This window comes from Prinia subflava, chromosome 3 (genome assembly GCF_021018805.1).
Source record: "Prinia subflava isolate CZ2003 ecotype Zambia chromosome 3, Cam_Psub_1.2, whole genome shotgun sequence".
Classification (NCBI taxonomy): Eukaryota; Metazoa; Chordata; class Aves; order Passeriformes; family Cisticolidae; genus Prinia; species Prinia subflava.
The window spans coordinates 56,744,259-56,765,423 of record NC_086249.1 but is presented as its reverse complement, the minus strand read 5'-3'; the positions used below and the strand labels follow the sequence as shown (position 1 = coordinate 56,765,423).

At 38.8% G+C, this 21,165-nt stretch overlaps 2 protein-coding genes across 4 annotated transcripts in view; one reads left to right on the top strand and one right to left on the bottom strand.

Annotated features, from left to right (window-relative positions):
• PIBF1 (progesterone immunomodulatory binding factor 1) overlaps positions 1-10,453 on the bottom strand; it is a 108,072-nt gene extending 97,619 nt beyond the window's left edge. For 2 of the 3 annotated variants that reach the window (XM_063392212.1, XM_063392215.1), the window contains exons 1-5: positions 9,368-9,513; positions 8,239-8,553; positions 7,274-7,374; positions 5,341-5,539; positions 328-447 (exon numbers count right to left, since the gene is read on the bottom strand). In XM_063392212.1, coding sequence (XP_063248282.1) covers positions 328-447; positions 5,341-5,539; positions 7,274-7,374; positions 8,239-8,490 — 672 coding nt within the window. In that variant the 5' untranslated portion in view covers positions 8,491-8,553; positions 9,368-9,513. Of the gene's footprint in view, positions 1-327; positions 448-5,340; positions 5,540-7,273; positions 7,375-8,238; positions 8,554-9,367; positions 9,514-10,233 lie in introns of those variants that run through there. The other variant, XM_063392213.1, reaches the window with a different exon arrangement.
• The window catches only part of DIS3 (DIS3 homolog, exosome endoribonuclease and 3'-5' exoribonuclease), a 19,873-nt gene continuing 8,254 nt past the window's right edge, over positions 9,547-21,165 (top strand). Inside the window, exons 1-14 of the mRNA XM_063392211.1 lie at positions 9,547-9,854; positions 10,005-10,248; positions 12,376-12,533; positions 13,194-13,387; positions 13,500-13,573; positions 14,663-14,830; positions 15,734-15,898; positions 16,801-16,914; positions 17,001-17,138; positions 18,179-18,325; positions 19,081-19,197; positions 20,004-20,105; positions 20,687-20,751; positions 20,850-20,934. Coding sequence (XP_063248281.1) covers positions 9,547-9,854; positions 10,005-10,248; positions 12,376-12,533; positions 13,194-13,387; positions 13,500-13,573; positions 14,663-14,830; positions 15,734-15,898; positions 16,801-16,914; positions 17,001-17,138; positions 18,179-18,325; positions 19,081-19,197; positions 20,004-20,105; positions 20,687-20,751; positions 20,850-20,934 — 2,079 coding nt within the window. The remainder of the gene's footprint in view (positions 9,855-10,004; positions 10,249-12,375; positions 12,534-13,193; positions 13,388-13,499; positions 13,574-14,662; positions 14,831-15,733; positions 15,899-16,800; positions 16,915-17,000; positions 17,139-18,178; positions 18,326-19,080; positions 19,198-20,003; positions 20,106-20,686; positions 20,752-20,849; positions 20,935-21,165) is intronic.

The following is a 21,165-nucleotide window of genomic DNA, read 5'->3' as shown; positions in this document are numbered from 1 at the left end:
CTGAACCATGACCGTGTCTTCAGCTGCTGCTGGGCAGATCTCCTGTGCAGCGTCCCCAACTTGAAATCTTGCCCTCAGAAAGCACAACACAGCTCGTAAGAGACTACCCTGAACAGTCTCATGAGCAAATCTTGCAGGGTAGCCACAGCATAAAGTTAGCTGTTATACAAGGATGCATACAGCTTATTTCCTCTTTCCCTCTCTCCCCACAGTAATTTTTATACAGCAAAAAAAACTTTCTTATACATGAATAATGACTTGGAGAATGAGACTTTCACAATATATGTCTTCACAGTTTCTGAACTGAGATAACTAAGGAGCACAGACCTCTGTCATACTCTTCAGTTGGGATCTGGACCCACTTAGTTCTTCTGCCAGACTCTCCTTTTTCATCTGTAGATCACTTAGCTCTCTTCTTAAGGAATGGACTACTTCATAGAATTGGACCTAGAAGAACAAGACAGATGGTCAAATTTGAAACTAGCGAAATTGTGATTATAAAACTACAAATCCAAAACACATCAGCTCAACATTTAATGACAATAATTTACCAAATTATTTCTAGGGCATACCATAAAGGTAAAGATTCTATTGCTGCACAACTAAGGCAGCTTCTACTGACCAATTAAAAAAATACAGTTGCTAATGGACACATGGCCCCCTTGTGCCAAACCTCGAGTCTATTTGATTAACAGTGCAAAAAGAAGAAAAGCCCAAAAACAAACAAAAGCCCAAACAGATGAAAAACCTATTTAGTAATAACCAACTTAACCTGCTAACTCCCCTCAAGCTAATATAAATTTTTATGGGGTGTGTAGAAATTGAGAGATTTGTTTTCTGCCAGCTCAGCGTGCTGAATTTGCACCAAAAAAAAAGCAGGAACAAGCACAGGGAGCAGGAACAGCACATAACCAGGAAGAACCATGACACCTCCTCCACGCACATCTTCAGCAGTAACATGCTGGTGTATGGATTCAACTGCATCAGGAAACTAAGGCTCTGGAAGGCTTGACTCTGCTAAATTTACACCAAAAAAATCCAACCTTTGAAGAGGATTAAAAAAAAATTAACATCTATAATGCGTACTCCTCTCTCTTCCCCCACGCTAGTCAGAGGCACTCTCTCAGGCAAGTAAGTCTCACATCCATGAAACTTTTTCAGAACTTTTCTTCTGATCAAAAAAAAAATAGACTAGAAAACACAGTAGTAAAACCACAAAGTCAGTATTAAAAAAAAAAAAGAGACAAAACAAAGAAGAGCTTTTTTGATATACACCCACATACACGTACACAGAGGTTATTATTCCCAGATTAACTTGATACCTTAAAATGTTGCATTTGGGGGTGTGTGTGAAAAGAATAAATAAGTAGGCAGTGTTTTCAGGCAAAAGCTGCTGCATGCCCTCCATCCCTAATGCTTTCTTTGATATATGATTAAAGAAGAAATGCAGACAAGAAAGCAGACATTAAGTAAGCATTCAAGAGGAAGCTGTACTGCACTTCCATGCAGAAGGAAGACAGATCTCTGTTTTGCTACCTCTAAGCAGCAGAGGACAAAGGAAAGTTCCAGGTATATTTCACATAACTGACAGCATACAATTCTAAAAAACATGGATGCCATAGAAATTTGCGAAGTAAACACAGGTGTAGTATACTTTATACGATAAGGCAAGTGTGCAACATGACTGAAAGAACAGTATTTTTAATTCTGGCATCTGATGATTCAGTTGATCATTTCTCAAGAAAAAAGTAACCTTGATTATCAGTAATTCATTTAAAGCATTGTGGTTTCTTTAGAACTACACCTGTTTTTCCAGTAAGTTCTTGTATTTTTACTGCAATATTCCTAAGAAACTTGTGTTATCACACCACAAGTATTTCTCAAAACACAACAACCTTAAAACAGATCTCCCAGTAGAAACCAAAATTACATGGGATAGAAGTATCAAGGATAAATGCATTTATAGAGCCTTCCCAAGAAAACATCACTGCATGGTGATACGAAAACGCAAATGAATGCAGCAGATGAGGGTGAGGTTAGAGCAGTTCAACTGTTGTTGCTATTTAGCTGGTTTGATAGCCAATAAACATGTAACCCAGCAGTCAAAGCACACACTGCCTCTTGCCAATGCAAAATAGCAGAAACAAAACTTACTATAAAAGGTATTTCAGAAACAACGGCGTATCTTAAAAATCATACATTTATACTGATATGCTGTAAACAGTTACCACTTTCTAGAAATTTTTTTAAAACCTCTTAGCCTGTGCCCACCACGTTTTATTGAAAGATAGAATTAAGTAAAAATGGGTGGGTGTAGAGGCTGAAAAGGTTGGCTTCTGTTAAATGAAGTTCTGTGAAAGCAGTTGCATCAGTTAACTGCCTTCTTAAACAAACAGCAACTGAGCTGCAGTTAGCAAAATGATGTACCTGAAAGACATGGTAACAAAAATCAATTCAAACAGAACTTGCAGGAAACATTTTCTAAAAAACGGCTGAATTTTTTTTACAGTGGAATACACAAGAGGTTTACTTTACTGAACCAATTGAACTGGTGCTTGGGAGCTGAATCATTTAACAAATCAAGCATTACTTGAAAATAATAAAATTATTTTCAAATTTCACATATGCTGTTTCTAGAAACATCTTAGAAATGACTAAACAAAAAACTGAATTTTTATACATAAGTTCAAAACAAAAAAGTACGATTTTAAGAGAAAGATGTGTAAAATCCAATTTTTCAGTTGTCATCATTAGCATTAAACATTACCTAGGCTTTGTTCTGACATGTCACTATTGCACCCCTTTGTGGAAGAACAGTGAAGAACATCTCACATTTGCTTTAATTCCAGTGTTTTAGAGTATCTCTATATACAAAATCTGCATTTAAGTTCTTCCTGCTGTTCGTCCAGTACACCAAGTTTCAAATAAAGTCTAAGCATTATATACATGTTTACTTCCACCCTGGAGAATTGCAAGGCAGTATTTTATATAACTGATAAATAGAAAAAAAGAGTGAAAATTTCTTGCTCAAGTTGTCTAAGCAGAACTCTTTCTCAGCAAGGAAAATTCTACCCTAATATCCATGGGCTATATTATTAGCCTGCATATAGATCTGGAGTCAGAAATTTTAATTGTCTAGAAATGCAAATTTCTCCTTAGGTAAGCAAAGCAGGAAACATCATTCCCTTCTAAGTCCTTTCCCCAGCCTTTGGGAGCCAAATGGATGCAGAGACAGGATGTGTCAAATAGTTCTGTAGCCTCTCAGCACCTGTAAAAGCTGCATAACTCCAAGTAATGAAAAACAACTACCAAGCTTAACTGACAGCTTTAGGTTCACATTAATCTCCTGCTAAAAGAAGTTGAAAAAAGCAGGAAACAGTACTTTACTACAATAAATCTTTAGAATGCCTTATCCAGAAAAAGGAAAGGTCTAAAAATTACTTCTTCAAAAGAAAAAGTAATGTGTGAAGAAGAAAGGAGCTTCACCGAACATTTAAGCAGAGGAGTTTTTGTCACAGATAAAAATATAATTTACTGGTTGAACACAAGAGTAAAAGAATAGAAGGTTAAGGGTAGAAGGTGGCTGCTACTCATCTCTCCTACTCCACATCTTTTTGACAGCCATTTTCTACTCACAAATTAAATCTAAATTGTGCTGTGACAACTTCACTTAAAGCAGCTGACAAGGTTACTGACTCCTGGTATCTATCCTGCCTGGCTACAGGGTCTTTTATACTGACTGTCAATCAATTCCTGAAGTCCTGAACTTCTTGCACACCAGTTTCAATAGATCCACTGACATGGATTTCAGTTTCTGTGAAAAATCCAGTCTTTTCAACCATGGTGATGAAGGAATCAACAAAACCCCATCAAATACTTTTGCAGAGGGCAGTGCACACAGCAGACAGCTAGGGGGTGATAACCTAATAGTACCCAAGCTGTTCTTGTTTATCCCACAGAGCCTTATGATTTTCCTAGCACTTTCAAAAGCCCAGCTTTTTAAAAGATGTTCACAAGAACATCCTTTAGATAAGAGTGACAACCTCTGTACATATCTAGAGCACAGTAAAGTATGACTTTGATCTGGAGAATTCATTCATGTAGAATTTATACTTCAACAAATGCACTAAGGTTTTTAACATTGTATTATTTACAGCTTCCTTAATAACAAGCTTTATAGATAAGCACAATGCTAATATTTTGGTGAATTAAGGTTTACATGTCTAAATCTTCTTCATTCTCATAAATCAGCTGGGATGCTCTGAACACATCCCACAGGCTTTTTACTGCAAACAAGAGTCCACTGTGCCCTCTCCACATACCCACAAACCATAATTAACAAACATCTTAAATCAAGAAAATGAATCTTAAAGTATACATTAAGGTACACTTTGTCTCCTGCATTTAGTCAAATAGGAAAGGGACATATGGAAAGCATAAGAGCAAAGTAAGGGATGCTTGCAATAGCAATAGCTTGCGGTTCTGGCAAATCAAGTTTTAAATTCCTTTTTTCAGCCTGCTGTATTTCATATCATCAATGTATACTCACATTTTAATTGTAACATCCCATCTGCTTAACCTCCTTAAAACACATCAGCAGTTCTACTCTCTCTCAAGAGTTCAGAATCAGGGATTAAAAGGTTCCTCTCTTTACTGGAACCCAGTCATAACAGACTGATCCGGAAAGACATCTGCCTCTGAAGGTCCTTTACTCCTAGTTGGAGATGAAAAAAACCACAGCCCACCAAAATTTACAGCTTGTGATGGACTGGGCCTGCTCAGCAGCCTATATGGCTGCTCACTTGCTGCCTCCCTTGGGAGCAGGAGAAAGTGAGAAGAATGAATAAAAGGTAGAAAACTCAGGTGTCAAGTTTTCTAAACAATTACTGAAGAGAGATGAGCTTAAAAAGAAAGAGAAAAAGCAAAGAACTCACCCCCTCCCAGAAACTGGGGAAACTGATCAAAACTGATACCCAGCCAGTCCCTGAGTAGTAACCACCCTGGGAACCCATCATCCCCCACTTTCTCTACCTCCTATTTATGCTGCTGAAAATGACATTTTATGATATGGAATATTCTTTGGCCAATTCGTATCAGCTGTTTAGCTGTGTCCCCTATCAATCTCATGACTATTCATAGCTTGCTGGGGCAGGGAGAGGCAGAATGGGGAAACAAGAAAGCCTTGGTGTTTGCAAGCACTGTCCAGCAACAGTCAAACACTGCTTTAGCCATCAGGGAGAAGCACAGCAAGATTCAGACTGCTATGAAGAAAGTCAACTCTGTCCCAGCCAGACCCAAGATACTGGTTATATTTTAAAAAGTACAAAACCCAATCCTTACTGAAATATATTCAGGGATAGAAAGCTGATCTTCAGGAAGAGACTTCAGCTTCTCATAGCATTCATCTGTTAATTCCAAGTCTCGCAAGCTACGACGGATATCTCCAGCCCTCTCTCTCAACTGATGATTTGTTTCCTCCAGTTGCTTCTGTCTCAATAAAATAGTTTCCATTTCTTGCTTCATTAGAGCCTGATGTTTCCTTTAAGATGGATTTGAAACAGAAGATATCAGATACTGAGTAACACAAGTGACAAAGTTTCACAATACCATGGTAAAGAAGTGAGTTCTGCTCCTTTTGCAGAAGGGAAAAATTTACAAAGATTAGGTAATTAGTGCCAGAATGTATACCACCATGGTTAAATAGTCATATCAGACACAGTATATAAAAAAGCCAGAAATTTTATAGTCACTGACAGTACAAAGCTGAACCTGAGAACAGACGATCTCCACATAAGCTGACTTGAATTTATGAACTAAATTTAATTTACCAACTAAAAGGTTAAAAACATGTAAAAGCAGAATCTATTTCCACACAAACCCCAAGTAGCTGGGAAATCACTTGAACTTGGATCTTACCAAGTTTCAGCACATGCACAGTCATATCAACCCTTAATTTTCTACCCACTTGTTAGAAAGTTGGAGTTCTTTACTAAAACAAACAGCAACAAACCATCCACTGCTACAACAGAACAAGCAGCCTTACTTGCAGCCTTAAAAAACCATCACTATTATTAGCCTGAGTGATAAGGTTTTATACAGCAAGAGAAACTGCACATCAGTTAATGATGTTAAGAAGTGTTTATTTTATTTAAATCGAGACAACTAACCTACTTTTTTATTTTTTAGCTACAACTCTTGAAAACATATTCAAATTACTCTTTAAAACATCATCATATTTCTGCATTACTTAAGGAATCAAGAAGTACTAACTAGCACTACAAGGCAACATCTACCCCACAGGTAGGGTACAGGTTGTAACAGGAAGTCTGACGTCAACAAAGCAGTCCCACAGGGACACAGTCCATGGTGTGTACAATTTTATTACATGAGGATGAAAAGTGAAGTAAAAGACTGACAAGAAAACTAATGGAAAGATTGGGAATAGTAGTTTAACTTTTTTATGCCTATAAGTAACAGTTTGCACATCAGTACATTTTTACTGAGCACTCCTTTGATAACTCAAGTATGGCCAGCATAAAACTATTCCACTCTGGTGCATCTAAGCATCAGAGTGCCAAACTTTTTTCTGACAGAAAGCTGCTCTCAGTCGAAAGACTTTGCTGGAACTAATCTCAGGTCTGGCTCCACATCCCTGAATCTGTTCTAGCCTTACTACAGGATAGAACTCGGAAGTATTCACATCCTGTAAGCTGTACTTTAACATGACACTATGTAAGTAATGCTCTTCCTTCACAAGTGTGGAGATACTCAATTGACAAAGTGGTTTGGAGAAGCCGGCTAGCCAGTCTATTTTTCAGGTTAACTCCAAATATTTCAGTTTTAAGTGAGTTTCTACATCATCAACCAAAAGCACTTCTGAAAAGTAAGAAGTACTAATTGGAAAAGCTAAATATTTTGCACTTACCTTTCCCATGTCTTCTATGCTGCAGTTATTAAAAATTCCGTTTAAATTGATAGTCCTTTTGTTCTTTATTGGTTTTAAGAACACTTTTACCACCACTTCCTGCTAAATTTTGAATTTAGGTAACATGAAACCAAATCCACGAACTTCAGCCAGTGAGAGTTGAATTCAAATTTACTTTTATGTAAACTAAATATGTAAATTCAATTTTTAGAATGAAAACACTAACATAATCTGCAAAAGAAATCCTATTCCTGCAACTAATAATTATGTTTCTGTTAATAACTTATTTAAACAAATTCAAATTATTTTTTGTCAAAGATGAAGTTCTTAATTTTACTTCCACCATACCTGGCATCTTCTTGCTGTAATGCCAACTGACTATCCAGTCGTAAAGACAACAGCTGCTTTTGATGGATTGCATCATTAAGCTTCTCCTCTAGCTCCTCAATCTAAATATAAAGAATGTGAGTGAGTATAAAACAGAATAAGTTACCATATTAATTTTCATAAAATATTTTACAAAAAGATCAAGTTGAATCAAAAATATGAAGATCCCAATGCTGTAGGCAGTGCAATAATGGCTGTCGAACAAGACCTCTAAATACACCAGGGCTTCACAGGATATGATACAGACCAATGAGCTCCCAATGAGCTAAAAATAAAAAAGGCTTAGTTCTTAAATGGGTCTTTTTCAGCCCAACAGCTATTTGTTCAACTAATTTCAAATTAAGCTAAAACTCAGAGCAGAAAGCAAATAAAAGCCATTTAGCATATAGTATGCTGTAGAAATGAACTGCACACAAACGTGGCGATGTTTTACACCTTTGTTAATTTCATGCATCTTCATGCAAGCTGTACACCACAAAATCTACTGTCAGCATGCTGCTATATTCTATCCCCATTTTCACTAACAAAGCATTGAAAAGTATTCAGATCACCTTTTCTAGTACTCCACAAGTTCAGGTTCAGCCCTGTTATGCTACTCACATGAGTGACAAAATTATTCATCATTTCTGAAAGAAAACAGGTGTTTTTCCCTTTGCATTTAGGAAAGATAAAACTACTTAGATCTTCCCTTACTTATTTATAAATAAAATGACTTGAGCAAGTCAGCTAAGTTTTCCATATCTTTGTTTCCCCTTTTTCTCATTAAAGGACACAAACAAAACCCACCATGAAAACCCCCAAACCAACTAAGCAGATCTCTATTATGTAATCCAAAGAAATTCTTTTCAGAACAGAAGTTTCTGTCATACCCCAACAGCACCAAAACCAAGAAATGATTATATAATCAAAGGAGAAACATTACTTACCTTGGTCAAATATTCAACTTTCAAGTTGTCAATCATCAAGTTTTTTTGTGATAATTCTATTTTAAGCAGCTGAAGATTATGGAGCAACTCCTTCCGTTCAATCAGCTGCTTAGTGATTTTTACACTACCTTCTCTCTCTTCAGAGGAAGAAACATCATCAGTTGGTACTGTGGTTTCCAAGCTGATATCCTCAGATTCCAAGGAGCTAGAAACGTTCACTTTCTTGATTACCTTAGAGCTTTTATGTGACATTTTCTTCCACTGTTCACAAAGCTTTTTTAACTATACTTTGAGATGAGCCCCCTGAAGAATTAACTGCAAGAATCAAAACAATTAAATGAAATGTCCTTATGAAAAACTAAGCACTACATTAGACCACTAAGCAAGAGATGCTTCTCAGTATCACACGAACATTTTTTTTTCACTCAAGAAAAACACTTTGAGAAACTCTGGAGGGCTGCTGCCTGAAGACCCTCTTCCTGAACAATCATTATATCAAGCGTTTTGACTACAATAAGCTAAACAGCAGTGTGAACACCAGCGTGGATCTAGCTTACTAGTATGATGCTATAGTTAAAGATACGCAGGTTGTCAAAAGCACATGCACTGTAAACTGCCGAGACCCAGGAGGTGTGCTCAGCACCCTATAATAGGGATAACACTACTTACTGGAGAACACAGTAAAGGAATACTTTGATCACAGAATCACATAGGTTTTAAAAGACCTCCGAGATCATCGTGTGCAACCTACGACTGAATATCCCCTTGTCAACTACACCATGGCACTCAGTGCCACGTTCAGTCTTTCCTTAAGCACTTCCAGCAAGGGTGACTCCACCACCACCCTTGGCAGCATATTCCAATGCCTAATCACCCATTCTGTTAAGAAAATTCACCTCAAGTCCAACCTTAAACTGCCCTGGTGCAGCTTGAGGCTTTGTCCTCTTATCCTGTAGAGCTCGGTGCCTACGAGGAGAGCCCGGCCCCGACCTGGCTACAAGCTCCTTTCAAACCTTGCTGGCCTTTGCCTTCTCAGCAGCAGCAGCGGCACTGTTCTTGCCAGGGTGGTTAACCCAGCAGCCACACGGACTTTTATACCCACCCGGCACACACCACGGCTGCTACTTACAGACGGCGCTGCTCAGAGCCCAGCCGGGAGAGGAGACGCTGCGCTCCGAGCTCGGGCCAGCGACAGCCGGGCTGCCCTCCGGGGCCGCCACCAGCACCAGCACCGCCACCACCGCCGCCTTCCTCCCCCACAGCAGCCGGGGGCAGCTCGGGAAACGGGGATATCGTTCGTGCCGCAGGATGCCGGAGCTGCGGAAGGCAGCGGGCAGCTGCCCAAGCGGTAACTCGGCAGCGGCGGGGGCTGGGGGGGCAGCGGTCCTGCCCGGGCCGGGCCAGTCCGGGGCTCTGCCCCACGCACCTCGGGCGGCAACGCGCGCGCGCGCGCTTCGGCCTCCCCTCGCGCGGCGGGGGCGGGGCCGCGCGCACGCCATCACCGCGGCGACGAGGCGCCGCTTCCTGCGCCCTGCCCGCGCCGCTTCCCGCTTCCCGCGCCGCTTCCCGCGCCCTGCCCGCGCCGCTTCCCGCGGCTTCCCGCGGCTTCCCGCGGCTTCCCGCGGCTTCCCGCGGCTTCCCGCGGCTTCCCGCGGCTTCCCGCGGCTTCCCGCGGCTTCCCGCGGCTTCCCGCGGCTTCCCGCGGCTTCCCGCGGCTTCCCGCGGCTTCCCGCGGCTTCCCGCGGCTTCCCGCGGCTTCCCGCGGCCCCGCGCGCCATGCTGACCTCGCGGACGTTCGTGAAGCGCACGCGGGCGGGCGCGGTGGTGAAGGTGGTGCGCGAGCATTACCTGCGCGACGACATCGCGTGCGGCGCCGCCGCGTGCCGCCTCTGCCCCCCCGCCGCTCACGGGACCGCGCCCGCGCTGGAGGCGCGGTCCAGCGGCCCCGCCAGCAGCCTCTGCCCCGGGCCGTACTTCCTCCTGCCCGACACCAACCTGCTCCTGCACCAGGTGAGGGAGGGACGGATGGTGTGGCCGCCTCAGCGCTGGGGAGGGCCCGCCGCTGCCTTCCTGTGGGCCCCACCGCGCTCCACGTGGAGGCTCAAGCCTTCCCTGCGCCGGCCTTGTTAAATCCTTGTGGGTATAAAGTGCCGTGTGGGATCCGGCGCCGCGCAGGGGAGGCGCGTTTGGCAGCGCGTGGCAGGCTTGGCCCCTCCCGTTTCTCCTGTGGCTGCTTGATCCTTGCCTGGGTACTCCTGTCCTTCCCTGCCAGCTCCTGAGGAGAAGGCTGCGGCACCAGCGAGCCTGGTCTGGCCTTAGACTATGTTCCAGCTTTAGGGGAGAGTGTGGGGGGACTTTTTGTTTGTCTTGTTTTATAATTCTTTTTTGTTGTTGTTTTCTTGGTTTTTAGTTTTTGTGGGTTTTTTTCTGCCTGAATCGTAGGACTAAAGACCAGTGTTTGTTTTGTTCGTTGTGGTCTGATATGGGTATGAAAATTCACGCAGGGAAAGTTGGTGTACTCTAAAGCAGCGATTGGGATCTTCTTGTGGTCACTGAATTTTTGGATCTTCTGTGGTCGCCGAGTTTTTCTAAATGCCTCTTCTGTTTTTCAGAGTGTAGATTTAGGTTCTTTATACTGTGATGTTGATTTCACATAACGAATAGAAGGTGCAAAATCATCCCATGTACAACTCTAGAAGCACGGGGGCAACTCTACAGCCCATCAATAGCTGTGCAAAGATTTGAGTCTGAGGCAGACTGTAGAGTCTGGGACAGACAGTAGACTTTGAGGAATTCCCAAGCTTGATATTTAGCTTTTTTCTTTCATTGTTTTGGAATACCTGTGTAGAAGGTAGAATAGCCCTGTGCACACACTGGAGACTGTAACTAATTCATGAATCCTAACATGGAGTAAGTATTCTAGAGAGTGGCACAACACTTTTGTGTTTTAGCAGAGGTCCCAGAAGTTGTAAGGATCTTCGATCCAAAACAGCAGATCAGGGGATGTTTTCTTCCTCTTAAAAGTGGACTTTGTGATGTTTGTTGGTATAATTTGTACGTGTGTCCTATAGAGTGCTCTGAGAATGTGCCAGGGTGTGCTGACATGAACTAGAGAAGTGGGGATTAGGAAGTCTTGGTAATGGTAGGGAAAAGTTTTGCCTAGAAACTGAAACAGTTTTGCCACAGTAAGACTTGGCCTGGTGCTTCAGCTTATGCATAGAATAATGCTGGATTTCTTCCCCTATGAACATGGCTTTAAATATGGCTCTAAATCTTTCAGGTCGTGTAAACATCAGGTTTACAGGAGCTTAGTCTGGTATAGCTTTTACTTCTTTTCGCTATGCCCTCTAGAGCCTTATTGCTGTCTCATTTCGCAGGGGGTTTGCACAGGTAATTCACACAAGGTTAGGAAGTGAAGCTCCCATCTTTTTTTCAGATTACATGGATTTCTCGTGTATGTTTCTCTGTCTTGATGTCAGGAATTGGCAAAGAAAAGTGCTGAAAAATTTAACAAAATTCCTTAAAAAAGAAAAAGGTCTTTCAAAAGCAAAGAGCAGCTTGCAGAATGTCCATTGATTTGACTCCATGAACATTAAAATTTCAGTTTAAGAGTGGGATTGTTTCTGGAGAACTTAAGCCCACGTATGTAGGGGCGCGTCAGCCGTGTAACAGTAGTTGGGTACCATTTTACGGCTTGCATTCCTCACAAAGGCAGACAGCCTGTAAATTTCATTACATTTCTGTTGGATTGTGCATAGTTTCATTTTGTTTACTGAGGGTTAATTTTATAGAAACCCATTTTATGTAAGCAAAATTTGAGGTGTACACCTGGCCTTACATTTGCTTGGAATCCTGCACGCTGGGGGTGAATTTGTTGAAAGTCAGAATAAGTCCTTATATTCAGGTCACAGAGAGGCTGGAAAATCCTATTTGACATTTTTTCACACAAGAAGGAGAAAGCAACTTTTCTGAACGAGAAAGCACTGTTCAGTTTCCCAGTGGTGAGAGAAAAAGGCAGAAGGACTACCACTCATTATTCATGTTAACTTTTCATGTATTAGCCTAGGAAATATTTCATGTCCTATTATTGGATAGGTTTAAATAACAATTATGATTAATTTCCATTTTGCTCCTCAGATTGACATCCTTGAAGATCCTGTTATTAAGAATGTCATTGTGCTGCAGACGGTCCTACAGGAGGTCAGGAATCGGAGTGCACCAGTGTACAAGCGAATTAGGGACGTGATTCAAAACCCAGAAAAACATTTCTATTCCTTCACCAATGAGCATCACAGGTAAGGGGTTGTAATGGGTATAACAAAGTTGTGCTGATATCCAGTAAAAGAAAGTGGGAAACAAAACTGGAACATCTGGACTGCAAGAAAAATTAGACTGGTGTCACGGAACTGTATGTTTCTAAGGAATCCTATTGGGAAGTAGTTGGTGTTCCAGGAGCTTTCCTGTTTATAGTTAGTATAAATCTATATATGTTATGAGAAGGGGATTAGAATATTGAATAAGTTGTACAGACAGCATTGTTATCTTGAGCAATAAGGTACTGAATTTCCATTTCAGTGTTCCTTTAAACATATTCCAATGCTTTATCAATCTGTCTGTAGCAGAATTCAAAAATCCATTAAATTAGTGACAGAAAGCTCTAAGAAATTATTTTGCCTTTGTTTGTGCTCACAATTAGTTTCCAATACCGCAGTATCATAGTTCTAGGAATCTTGAATCCGTAGTTCTAACATCTTGAATGCAAACCTCTTCAGTTGTGTCTTCATGTCTCCTGGCCCTCCAGTGGCCTAATGAGTGTTACATGTTATAAAAATGGGTACAATAATGTTTCTTTTGGCCTAACAGCCCTTATCTTGTCTTTTTTTTTAAGTATAGATAGATGCTAAGATTTGTTTTGGTTTGTCAAACACCCCCCTTTGCTTTTAAAATTTATTTAGAGAAACGTACATAGAGCAAAAGCGGGGAGAAACTTCCAATGACCGCAATGACAGAGCCATTCGAGTGGCAGTGAAATGGTACAATGAACACCTGAAGAAAATAGAGGATGAGGAAAAGATTGAAGTTATCTTTTTAACAAATGACAGAACTAATAAGGAGAAAGCTCTGGAGGAAGGAATAACTGCTTATACATGTAAGTGAAGTAGTATGTATGTTTAATTTATTGCTCAAAAAAACTGAGCAGTCACTTTTTACCTAAATCCCATGCATCTCTTGCATAAATATTTATGTGTGTGCTTTTGTAGGTGAGGAGTATATAAAAAGTTTGACAGCTAATCCTGAGCTTGTAGATCGCCTTGCTTGTGTATCTGATGAAGGGGTATGTGTTTATTTTCCTTTTATAAAATAAATTGATTGTAAATGACTTGCAGTACAATATTGCATACTGTTTGTCAGAGTACTGGCATCAGTTTAGAGTACAAGCAGTCTGGACCTTATTACCATTGTGGAAATTTAACTTTTTGACAACTGAAAAGTAAAAAGGAAATACTGCAGCCGTGTTCAGTTCTGCTTATATGCCTGTTAGTATGTGTCTTGTTATCTATAAAAAGCCAGTTGGTTTAGATAACTGTTGTGAAGATGAGAATAATAACAGTTGTTTAAATAAAGTGTATAAATGAGAAACAATTGGAACAAAATGAAAACAAAATATATTGCAAACCATTTAGATCTTTGTTTCTGCTGGAAAATCTATGTTAAGTTATTGATCAAAAGCATTTTCATTTGGTGATAAGCTGACATAAATGCAGGCTGCAGCTCAGAGATGGGCTACATGCTCTTCTACTTCCTTGTGTGTTGTGTTTATCAGAATCTAGACTTATATGTTCATATACAACTGATGTAGCTGAACACTCACCCCAAAAATGGGAAAGTTAATTTCATCAAAGCTAGTTTTAACAGAATAGAGCTCTGTGTAAGAGTGGGAAGAAATTGGAGGGCTGAGGTGTTCTCAGGAGTTAACTGCAGATCATTCAGGTGTAAGCAATTGTCTGACTGCTCCAAAGTCTGGTCACAGTCATGTATTTTCATTATAATGTATATGTGTAATGTTTCCTATAGCTTCCAGTATATATACACTGTGTGCTATACTCTTTACTATGCTAATATTTTCTTTGTTGAGTATCTTTTTAGTCACTATATCCAAATCAACATAAAATTTTGCAATACGTTTTTAAGTAACTGCAGGAAAAGTTCCTAGAATGGCCACATTTTTATGGTTTTGATGCTTCATTAAAAAAAGTACTGCTTAATAATAGTTTTTCATTATTGTGCATATTCATAACTACACACAGTTACAATTAGGGAGTTTGTTAGCTTGAGTGTGGCATGTTCCTGAGCTTGGTTTTGAAGTTAACATGAATATAAAATACTGAAAATTTCCTCTCCTATTTTTCTTTTTTTCCTAAAGAAAGAAATAGAAGGTGGAAAAATAATATTCCCAGAACATATTCCTCTTAGCAAATTGCAGCAAGGAATAAAATCTGGTATTTACCTCCAAGGAACTTACAGGGCAAACAGAGAGAATTATCTTGAAGCTACAGTTTGGGTTCATGGAGATGCTGAAGAAAACAAAGAGGTGAGTTTTAATTTTACCTCCATGCTATAAACTTTAACTAGCCTTAGAAAAGCTTAAAATTTAATTCTTTCATGGTGACATATGTTAAAATGGAGCATATTAGTAATTTTTTACTTGTCTCTTTTTTTTCTGATGTTTGTGCTGATGTTTTCAGTTTTTATTTGTATGGATATAGACTGCTGAAATGCTGAGTATGCTCTTTTTGAAAAAAGATTAATGTATTTAAAATTGAAGTTTGATGAAGTAATTGGTAAAATAAAGACAAATCTTGGTTGTTAATAGTTTTTCAATTGACCTGTAAACAGTTTTTAAAATTGGTTTGAAATATATGGTGAAAGACAACGGAACTAGTGTGTAGGAAGATTGTCAGAAAAAAAACAGTCATGAGCCCTTGTGAGGTTCTGCTTTTTTCCCCCTGCTATTCTCCTGCCTGGTGAGGGGTAGATGGGCTGTTTCCCACCCAGCATTTAATCCATCTGCCTGCCTGCTGGATTCTCAGTTGGTGCAGTTGTACAGATGCTGTTTCCAAGCAGTGGCAGTTGTCTACTCCCTCCCTATCTGTGGCAGCTGCAGGTACTTCTCTTTTCTCTTTTTCCTCTTAGTAGTATGTGGAATCCCCTATCCTGCAAAAATAGGATTGTCTGACTTAATAATAAAAAAAACCAACCAAAAACCATAGGGAAAACATTTCTTACAGAAACAATTGGAGTCTTGAAATAAGCTTGTATGTACGGTAAGAAACCTCAGCAGAGGAAAAAAGTGTATCACAAACATACTGTAAAATGTTCTTTGGAACGTAGAGTCTGTCATACATGTTTATTGTTACATTGCTCTAGATTCGGGTCTTTTGTTTTCATCATCATGAATATTTGCATTTCCACTTTGTTTTCTAAAAAAATCCAGATAATTATACAGGGACTGAAACATTTAAACCGGGCAATTCATGAAGATGTTGTAGCCGTGGAGTTGTTGACAAAAGATGAATGGGTGGCACCATCCTCAGTGGTTTTGCAAGATGATGGCCAGAATGAAGAGGACATTGAAAATGAAGAGGAGAAAGAAAACATTGTATGAAAGAAATAATTTTACTTAACTGTGGTGTTACAAAAGAGATGAAATCTGTGGTACCCTGACAGTGTTAGGCTTTAGATTTCTATATCGTCTTTATAAAATGTGAATATAGAAATTATGAAACTTAATTGTAGTTGTACAGTTGTGTTAAATACATGGTGGTCGATAAAAGGGATCATTTTCAATTAGCCTTTGCTAGAAGTTCCCACATTTAATCTTAATGAATCTGGAAGTTGCTGAATGGTAGTCATGTAAGAATGTAAATCTGTATTTACTGAAGTGCAAGTTAGGATTTGTTAGAGTAGGTGTTGTATCATGCTGAGAGTCACCTTTTATAGGCAACACATACATTTGGAACCTGCTGTAAAATATTTTTGGGTCTTGCAGTAATTCCGTTTAATGTGCATGCAACACACATGCATGTATACCCTGTACAAGAAGATAATTTCTTCAAAAATAATCTTTCCACTGAATTTTGTGGGATTATTTCTTAATAATTATGTGGAGAGTTACTGGAGAATCTTCAGGCAGTGTAAAAGGACTCCAAAAAATTAAAATAATAGATAGCAAAATAACATGGAATATGTTATTTGTTTTAGTTTTCTTAATGGACATCCTTTGAGAAAAATGAACAGCAGAAAAAGACTGCAGAATGCTTCTTCTCCCCCTTTTAAAGCTAAGTTGCATCATATACTGATGTGATTTCAGTCAGGTCACATACTGAAAATATTAAAAGTCATTAAATGCACAGGGAGGCACAGGAGATTCTATTTATAAAGTCATGATAAAATTTATGTCCTTATAATGAGTTACAAAATGTTATTACTAAGTTTTAAGTTCCCTACTGTAGTCAGGCATGAGTTCTAACAGTTTTGTATTTTTAACTTGTGTTCTACCAGCTGAAGACTTCCCTTAACAAGGACATGCTGAGGCCTACGGGAAGGGTAGTGGGCATTATAAAGCGAAACTGGCGGCCTTATTGTGGGATGCTTTCCAAGTCACAGATCAAAGAGGTGAGGAAATAATCCAGTTCTAAATGCAAGGTTGGGTTTTTTTCTTTATTTGGAAATTAATTGTTCCTTTTTCTGGTTGTGGATAGGCAAGGCGCCATTTGTTTACACCAGCTGATCGCAGAATTCCTCGCATTCGAATAGAAACCAGACAAGCAGATGCATTGGAAGGGCAAAGAATAATTGTTGCTATTGATGGTTGGCCCAGGAATTCCAGGTATCCTAACGTAAGTTCAGGCATTTTCTTCTGAACTGTTAACTATCTGATTTTTTATGTTTCTTAGGTAAAATATTTGTTATCTGCAACACTGAGTAACGCAAACAGTGTTGAGATGAGGTTTAAATTCTTCGAGTGCCATGTGATGGTGCAAATTAAGAAAGTCCCTAAATGATTTAATTTGCACTTAAACACCAGCTAAGGGGTTATCATACTTAAAAAACTTACTCATCCAGTTCTGCAGTGAACGTACATGTGCCACTTAAGGTGCTTTGTATAGATTAAGCAGCAACTTTAGTCTGGTTTCATAGAAATGCAGATCTTATGCTCTCATTTTGCTCATTCACACTTACCAATCACTGTTCTAGCAGATACTTGACAAATGCACCCAATGCAGTCGAATTGGCAGTAGGGTAAAAGCAGTTAAAAGTTCAGCATAAATAACAGAGGCTGTATGAGAAACTGAGGACACTGCCTTCCATTTCTGCTGAACACTAGCCAGGTTTTGAAGCATCTTCCAGTGCCTCATGTGGGAATGCACAGGTTGTATTGAAGCAGAGCACAGGTGTCTCCCGCTAGTTTAGAGAAATGAAGGGAACATGGAATATCTGGAAAAAGCATTAAGACAAAGCATTACTGCAGAGAAGTGAGAAAGAAGGCGGAGTTGATGAGGTATTGGGGTGTGAGATGTGTGGCACAAGGCAAACCCATAGAGCAGTGAGAGTGTATTAGTTCTGCTGCTTTTGCAGCAGTGGTTTTTCCTTCCTGCAAAAATGATTTCATGTTTATAAGTTTTGAATCTTAATTGTGGAGAATTTAAAGCCATTCTAAGAAAAGAGTCTGGATGGACTCGGTTCAGACTTACTGAATTAAGTAAATGTTTAAAATTAAATTTCTCTTAAAGATGAGAAAGTTAACCAAATTAAAAAAGATTGCTTTTACTTTGTAGTTTAATAGAAGAATAACCTAAGGGTTAATGTTCTTACATACTTACTTTTGGACAAATGGTATTGCTTGATATGTGTGTGTATGTACCTATATTTTCCTCAGGGTCATTTTGTAAAGAATTTGGGAAGTGCTGGAGATAAAGAGACAGAGACAGAAGTTCTTCTGCTTGAACATGATGTCCCTCACCAGGCTTTTTCCCAGGCTGTCCTTAGTTTCCTACCAAAAATGCCATGGAGCATTACAGAAGAGGTAATAAAAAAGAGGTAAAATTACTGTAGCAATTACTATGCCTTTCCCTTCAGTGCAAACTGTGACATTCTTGAATATCCCAATGCACCAGAAATAGACAAGAAACGTTGCCCAGGACTGTTATGTCTTAGTGGGAGCTTTCAGCTGGATTTCCTGTGGAAACAAGATCTGTTCAAGTTTTTGCATTTTGCTAAAACTACATTTGTTGGGGATGAATGTTTTAAAATAAAGATGATACTACAGGTTTTGTTAAAGAAGAAAAAGATCAAAGAAGGCTTTTTGCAAAGGAGAGAGAGCTATTTTGCAAGGATAGATACTTACAAGGTGTGCAGTTCCTTTCAATTATCTAGACATCTAAGCCTTAGAAAGTGAGACTTGAGAGTAGTCATATCCAAGACAAGTCATTCAGCTGGAGATCAGTCAAAATTTCACTTAAAAAAATCTCATTTCCTCATCCTGCTAATTCTAAGATCGTGATGAAACTATGGTTGCGTTCTGATTCTCTTCCTCCTTTCTGTAAAACAAAAAAAAATAGTACTTCATCTGTTGTATTTTTTTTTTCTGTCATTGTAGTTTCTGCATATCTGTTTTGATCTTTTCATAAAACAAACAAACTACCCAATACAAAACAAACATTCTGAAAATACTTGGTTTCTGTGGAAAATCTTACGTAATGTGCTGTTCTCAGACGGTCATTTTTACCTGGAAAAGGAAGGTGTTCTTGAAAACAATTTTTTGTTTCTGTTATATTTCAGGATATGAAACACAGGGAGGACTTAAGGCATCTGAATGTTTGTAGTGTTGATCCTCCTGGTTGTACAGATATTGATGATGCATTACATTGTAGAGAAATAGGAAATGGAAATCTAGAGGTATTGTATCAATCTAATAATTTATTTACTTACTTCTTCCTTTATTTTACAAACAGTGCAGTAGTGGTAAATGACACATGCAAAGCTCCAGATCTGTTATAAATAAATTATTGCTGTTTGCACAGCTGCAAGATGGTAATAAAAAAGGGAGTTGATTTGCATCAGATCAGTGTCAAAAGTGGGAATTTAGTGTCTTCTAAATTCACCCTGCTTTATCTTCATTTGGCATGAGACTTTACCATAAAATTTATTTACTGCTTTAGTTAAGTGTTATAAACAAGGGTATTTACAGCTAGGATAAGGAACTATGAAAAAAACAACAAAAAAGAGCTAAGCTGCTGTAATTCCTGTGGAGTTATTATTTTATTTTAAAAAAAGGCAGTAAAAAGCTACATCAGCTCTCTACTCCCTTATATCTGATTCAGTGAGATTGACTTCCTTAGAAATTAATTTGGAATTGTAATAGCAGGGTGTGCTAGAATGGAAGGTCAGCAAACAAAAAAGCAAAAAACAAATTTTCAGTGAATCTTGAAGAGCATTAAAGACATTGTTTGGGCCCTCAAAGAAAAGTTGCATTGGTTGTGAATATAACTTTCCCCTAAATGTACAAATGCCCTTTTTTTTGAATAATTGCTGCAACTGTTTTTTAATATATGATGGGTTTTAACTATTCTTATTACAAAATATGGGAGCTGCTGAAAGGAACTGGAAATAGATAAATTGTTTTGTAGAAATGTAGGAAAGTTTCTTTCACTCTTAAACTGTTTCTATTTCGTGAGGTGCATAATGTGGTGCCTGTTTTTCAGGTTGGTGTACATATTGCAGATGTCAGTCACTTTATTCGCCCAGGAAATGCTTTGGATGAGGAGTCAGTAAAACGAGGAACAACAGTGTATCTGTGTGAAAAAGTAATTGTTTTCTACAGCTTCTTGTCTGATTAAGTTTTTAGATTTTCATTGCTTTCCTCTATTAATTTTTTTCTCCTCTCTGAACTAAGGAGAAAAAGAAGTAGACAATTTGTCTAAGACAATTTATTTTCTGTTTTATTTTTTAAAAGCCACTATCCGGACAATATCCCATTCAACTCTGGTTTGAAGCATTATTAGCATGTGGTTCTGAAACCAGAATACTGTTTTAATTCCAGTCTGAAATTGCAGAAGTGGCCTGGTTTTGCCTTTTCCATTGGTTTTTGCATTTTTTGTGATTGTCAAATGTCTGAAGGTTCCTATGTTTTGCATTCATTAACACTGTAGACTTAGTCCTGGTTAGTTCTTCCAGATCGCGATTTCTTTTCAGAAATCACTGTTACTGAAAAGATGATAATTAAAATGAATCTTGGAATGAAAAAAGTGGCTTACTTTTCTTCCAGTAATCTGAGCTTTTTTGGCAAAAAAAAAAAAAATACTATCTCCAAGCTTTTATTATATTAAAAATCAGGAAGTTGAAATACTAACTTATAAAGTACTGATTTTTGTTCTTTACTTTGCAGAGGATTGATATGGTTCCAGAGCTACTTAGTTCCAACTTATGCTCCCTGAGATCTAATGTGGACAGGTATATGTATATGATCCATACTTTGATCCTGGCAAGAAACTACAGTTGCTTATGTAGGGATTTTAACAGATTTTCCCATCATACTCTCTCTCTCATAGGCTTGCATTTTCGTGCATATGGGAAATGACCCATAAGGCTGAAATTCTGAAAACCAGATTTACTAAGAGTGTTATTAATTCCAAGGTAAGTCATGTAAATATTACTATAATTCTGAAATAAAAAGCTGTAAACTGTATTATAAAAACAATGATCAACAGACTTGATAATAAAGTTCTATTTCCCATTAATGATTTATATTTTATTCTAATTCTAATTTCTAATTAGAAGTAGAAAATGGTGCTGAAATACTAAAACTAAAGAAAATGTTTGATTCTGCATTCTTCTCAGCCTCTCAGGCTGCAGTGTTTATGTGTG